Source organism: Acipenser ruthenus, chromosome 26 (assembly GCF_902713425.1).
Source record: "Acipenser ruthenus chromosome 26, fAciRut3.2 maternal haplotype, whole genome shotgun sequence".
Lineage (NCBI taxonomy): Eukaryota > Metazoa > Chordata > Actinopteri > Acipenseriformes > Acipenseridae > Acipenser > Acipenser ruthenus.
The window spans coordinates 23,382,890-23,388,510 of record NC_081214.1 but is presented as its reverse complement, the minus strand read 5'-3'; the positions used below and the strand labels follow the sequence as shown (position 1 = coordinate 23,388,510).

General features: G+C 42.6%; 1 protein-coding gene across 1 annotated transcript; it reads left to right on the top strand.

Moving 5' to 3' along the window:
* The first annotated feature begins 810 nt into the window (after nucleotides 1-810).
* LOC117430545 (transcription cofactor vestigial-like protein 1) lies at nucleotides 811-5,405 on the top strand. Its single transcript, XM_059001406.1, has 4 exons — nucleotides 811-993; nucleotides 2,518-2,789; nucleotides 3,189-3,569; nucleotides 3,803-5,405. Exons 2-4 carry the CDS (start codon nucleotides 2,537-2,539, stop codon nucleotides 3,844-3,846), a joined length of 678 nt encoding a protein of 225 aa, XP_058857389.1. The 5' UTR covers nucleotides 811-993; nucleotides 2,518-2,536; the 3' UTR covers nucleotides 3,847-5,405.
* The last annotated feature ends 216 nt before the right edge of the window (nucleotides 5,406-5,621 follow it).

Below are 5,621 nucleotides of genomic sequence, written 5' to 3'. Positions count from 1 at the left end.
TAACGACCCTTCACATTCACCTATCTATCTATCTATCTATCTATCTATCTATCTATCTATCTATCTATCTATCTATCTATCTATCTATCCATCTATCTATCTATCTATCTATCTATCTATATATCTATCTGTGTCTATCTCTATATATCTATATCTATCTTTAAAATACACATTAAATAAATGAAGCACGTTACGAAAACGTACGCCTATCATGCGCGTATTAAACACATCGATATGGATATACTGTAACCCTATCTAGTACCTCGGGGTACAGGCAGGTATAGTATATTAGTATGGGGCCGCCTTTCTCTACACTCCAGTTTGAGCACATTTCTGCGGAGCACGCGAAGGAGTTATAGTTACGTATTGTAAATATGAAAGTTATATAAAAACTAAATTGGAAAGAGCGTCGTTAAGATGAGGTAAACAATGCACAACCCTTCAGGTGTAAGTGGAGATTTGAAAAAAAAAAAAAAACACTACTGTTTTTTCTTTTATAACAGCTTTAGTAGTGAATTGTACAAGTGGTTGGCTTTACATGCACATTCTGACTGCTGAAGCAATAATAACAGCAGGATATGTGTGTGTGTGCGTGGCTTGGATGAAGCTTTATTCATGTTATTAACAATGACACCCTGCAGCCATACAGCCAGGCTAACCTGACGGGGCGCATTCTGTTCATACCTGACGGAAGCAACACCTGTATCTCCACGCGAACCTCAGCGGGGAAGCCTATTGGCTGCAAGAGCAAGGGGACGCAGCCTCAGTGCTCTTATCAAATTAGCAATCGCTCTTCTCAGTGACGTCACAGCACCTGAAGAACTCGAAATTCTACAGGTGAGGAGGCGCGCACGAGAAGGAGCTGCTCACTTCTATACCCTTGTTTTTCCACTGCTGAAGAAACGGGGATCGGGGGATTAGTATGCGTTACAATATTGCCGAAGATCACGCAGTTTAAGAATACTGTCACAGCAAAGAAGAAAACTCACACAGGCAAGTAATTAAAAACAGCATGTCATTTGTTAATAGCCTTCTATATGTACGAATGCACCTGTTTTTCATGGCTGGCTTATCTTGAAATGATCTTGCATTCAGGAATGTATACTTGCTAGCTGTATTTTAGGGGAGTCATTTACACAAGGCGAATACAGAATCGATAAAGATGTGTATAGGGTGTATAGGGTTAGCTTTACCATAGCACTCATACTCCTAAAGCAACTCAGTCCTATCTATACATGTAAGATATTGCAATACGTTTCCCTCAGTCGCATTTTTTCTTCTAAATGAATAGTATCTAATGTGTAGTCTCTAAATATTGATGGAAGATCGTTGTGATTTGCCATTATTTAGACCTGGTTTAAGTAGATGAAGTGTGAAACGGGTTAAGGAAATAGAAGCGAAGTAACCCACGGGTCAATGCAGCACGGGAGCAGCGGGGCTCTGTCTATCTGCATAGACAACGTGCACAGCGATAGGAATGAACGTGCTTTAACTGCTGGGATAGAGTAACTGCCGTGAAATTACACGAGACCGGGGAAACACTCCTTCTATATCTGTCTTCAGAATGCATACAAAAACGGAATTATTCATACTTTTATAATACAATATTTAATACAAAAAAGAACACATCTAAACTGTGAATTCATATTTCGAGAATCCCTGCTCTCCATCAATGTATTTCCTTAATCGAGGAGCTCTGGAAGTCTTCCTGTGAAGTGCCCTGTCAGAGATATTAAGACTCATTTCTGCACTTTTCAGGCAGCTTTGTTATTCACAGCCGAGCTAGCTTATGAAAACCATGGATAGGTATTGGTCAGACATAAGCTCACAGTAACCCCTGGAATGACTCTATACAATGTCTTTATTTACGTCGGTAGCCTACTCATATTTTTTCCTAGTACTCAGTGATGTGACGTCACTTGTCTCTATCAGTGTCTTACAGTTGGAGCCCACAGAAGATCTAGCATGGCTACAGGATGTCATTGTGTACGTGTCTGTGTTTGCATGTGCATGTATGTGTGTGCATGCGTGCGCATTTGTGCATGTGTGTGTGTGCATGCGTGTACATTTGTGCTTGTGCGTGTGTGTGTGTGTGTGTGTGTGTGAGTGTGCATCCCCTTTGTTAACTCTCAAACTCGGGCTTTTGAGCTCATGTTGTGCTCCTGTAGATAACAACACTCATTAGTGTCCTTTTTAGTCCGTTCCAAAACTAGGCCCTTGTTCCAGACTCCTCCTGGGTCAAATTACACAATCTAAGATGTGTCTAGAACAAGACAAGGCTGTTCAATTAAATAACGAGAACACAGCAGAGCCACCTGAGAGCAGGATCTGTAACCATTTAAACCAGAGGGGAGAAAAGCTGCCCCTTATAGTCTTTCCTAATGCTCTAGATTAGTGTTGAAGCGATGGAGGGAGTTTTTAATTCTTCCTGTTAACCCTAGTGGAGTGACTCTCCAGCAGGACCCTTGCTACACAGTTGGTTTCCTCCAGGGTTAATGATGGTTTGATGGTTGGCAGGAGTGAAGAAGCCGCTGCGATGGAGGGGAAGCGTGGAAGTCCCCCGATGACGATAGAGCAGCCTGCAGACAGCGAGGGCCAGTCCAACTATGTCCTCTTCACCTACTTTCAGGGGGACATCAACAGCGTGGTGGACGAGCACTTCTCCAGAGCCCTCAACAAAACCAAAAAACCCAGGGACCTGAGCACCAGGAACAAGGGATGGAGAGCCGTCTCCTCCACTGCCAGCGCTCCCAGCGCTGCCAGCGCTGCTAGCGCTGCCAACACACATGGTAACTGTGTGCTGCATTGACATCACAATAAAAACAATTAGCAACAAATCTCAATAATGAACAAGAGGCTGAAATGAGGGTCACCACTCAGCTGGTGTTGGATAGTGTAGATCCACAGGTGTAGATCTTCAAGCTCAACATATATAAATAAAGGGTAGTCCTTCACTAACTTCTCATCAAATCCATTCAGCCATTCGTTTTGAAGCAGGAAACCCATGGCCCGCCTGGGTGTCTGTTTCACCTGTACTCGCTCTCTCTCTGTGTTAGTGTGTTTCATCTGCACTCTCTCCTCTGTGTTGTTGTGTGTCTCATCTGCACTCGCTCTCTCTCTCCTCTGTGTTGTTGTGTGTCTCATCTGCACTCACTCTCTCTCCTTCACTGTGTTGTTGTGTGTTTCAGGTGAGCCCTCGCCACCAGTGCTGTGGGATTTGCCAGGTGCCTCCTGGGCCGGCAGTCAGTACCCTGCACCCACCTCCTCCCGAATTCACTTCAGCACCTCCTCGGGGGTGTTACACAGCTCCCCCAGCCAGCCTCCTGGCCCCTGGCCTTTCCCTGTGCGGGACAGCGGCAGCTTCGGGCCCCCGTTGGGTGTGTACCCTCACCCCGTGGGCCAGGAGCTCCCTGGAACGAGCTCCTTCCTCAACCTGCTGCACAGCGAGAGGGGAACCGCCAGCACCAGCCTGGGCGCGGCCTCCGAACCAGAGCAGCCCCCCTCCTGGGCAGGGCACCCCCCAGCACGCTTCAGGGAGGCAGCGGGGACAGCACTGAGCCTTGACTCAGGTATTGGAACCCTTTTAAATGGAATTTAAGGAAGTGGGCCCAGGGAACACTTTCAAGGAGACTATACAGTACTAGACTGCACAGGCGGTTTCTTTTTGGTGAGGTTCCATTGCCATTGCTGGTGATGCTGTGATGTAAAAGCTTTGGTTGCTATTTCTTTAGGGTAATAATACAGCTTGTCGATGAATTCAGCTCAGGTAGATGGCATATTCATATTCATATTTCTTTTTCAGTGATCCAAGCACCGGAAAAGAAGAAGGATCTCTACTGGTATTAGAACATGCATAAACCAGTCTGGCATCTGATCTTTATACAGGTGTGTGAAAATCACAAAGTATTTTAAAGTACAACTCCATGGAGCACAATCGAAGAACAATTGCTTTTCACAAGCTGGCACTGTGAGCCAGGATAGAACTCAGAGACAGCGTCACTGCAGCCAGCTATTCTTGCCAAAATACTGATTGAAAAAACAAACCAAAATAACAGCTCAAATGCTCCGGAGCGCTTATCCTGGTTTCAGAGATTTATCAGTGATACTCTACCCAGAAGAACACAAAACCACAGTATTGCAAACTCATTTTGAAGTGCCATTCAAAAGAAAACCATTGTTTTCAATGGAGAAATGAAGAAATCATAAATACAAATAAAAATCAGGTGGAGGACGAATATCCACAGATATATGGACACGTTGCAAGGAAGGAATGTTGCTTTAAATGAACAAATAGCTAACGTTGGTGTAACAACAGGAACTGAATGACTATTGAATGACGACTGTACTTTCTAAGGTGTATTTAATCCTTGTTTTCTTAAGCTAATAACATCTCTGGTTATATTTTCCTGCACACCAGTGGAAATACAGTAGTTTTAATTGTTTTTGGGAAAGAGGGCTTCTGTTCTTAACAGGTGTGCTCGATTTGTCTGTATATGGAAGCAGTTCTTTTGTATTCACAAATGACCAGCTGGTTCTGGGTCAGTTTAATAATTGGGGCTATTTTCAAATTATTTTGTCTTTATTCATCACCAAAAAAAAAAAAAAAAAAGGTTTTATACATACATCTATAACTCACTAAATCTGTAAATCGAATTTATGAAGCGTGTTTTTACCAGACTACTAATCTACTAATCTGCACTCTCATAGATCAAGCCAGTACTGCACATTCAATTGCGTGTGACTCAGTAAAGTACCTATATTATTGTCCTATAAAGAGGTATTGCTCAAATGTATATAACAGTGTATGGGTTATAAAGGGGTGATATCACACAGTTCCTGAGGGTATGGGGGAGATCAATATCATTATTTACATTTTAATAAGCTGAGCACCGCTCAGGAGACTACTTGCAGCAGCAGGAGGTTATGCATGTATTATTCAAGGTCAGCTATAGCCCAGTAAGACAAAACAAAACAGAATATATATATTTTTTTGTAAATACTTTATTGTTTGTCTGGGCTCATAAGGGAACAGCATTCTGAATAATGAAAAGAAATAAAAAAATGATTGGCTGCTTCACGTTTGACCCTTTGTGGTATGCTATGTCATTGCCAGGCAACTAGAAGTCCAATTGTGTCTTACTTGCTGTACCCAACATGTACTGTATGTTTAAACATTCGATATGCCACAGAGGGAGAATGTACTGGTTCACTCTCTGGATAATAGTGACTTGCATCTGGACATGAAGAGCTGCTTACTGTCCTTAGTATTGTGTGGCTGCTGATGTGAACACGTGAAGGAAACGATGCATATGGCTGTGGCATTCTGAAGTAATATATTTGTTATTTGTGTGTTTAAATATGTGTCTCATGGCTTACAATAATTAAAATATATCTCTTAAGCTGAATAGTGTGTAGCCTTTAAATGTGGACTTCAAAGGTGTTGTCTTTTAAGGATATTTACTGCTATTAACAATTCAGAGATGTAAGCATGTGTATATGATGTCCATGAGGATCCTTCACTATGTTGACATATGGAGGGAGGGTGGGCAATGGAACTTTGTTATTTCCTTTTCCTAACGACCGTTTTGCATTAAAAATGACACAAGTGTAATTAAGCATTA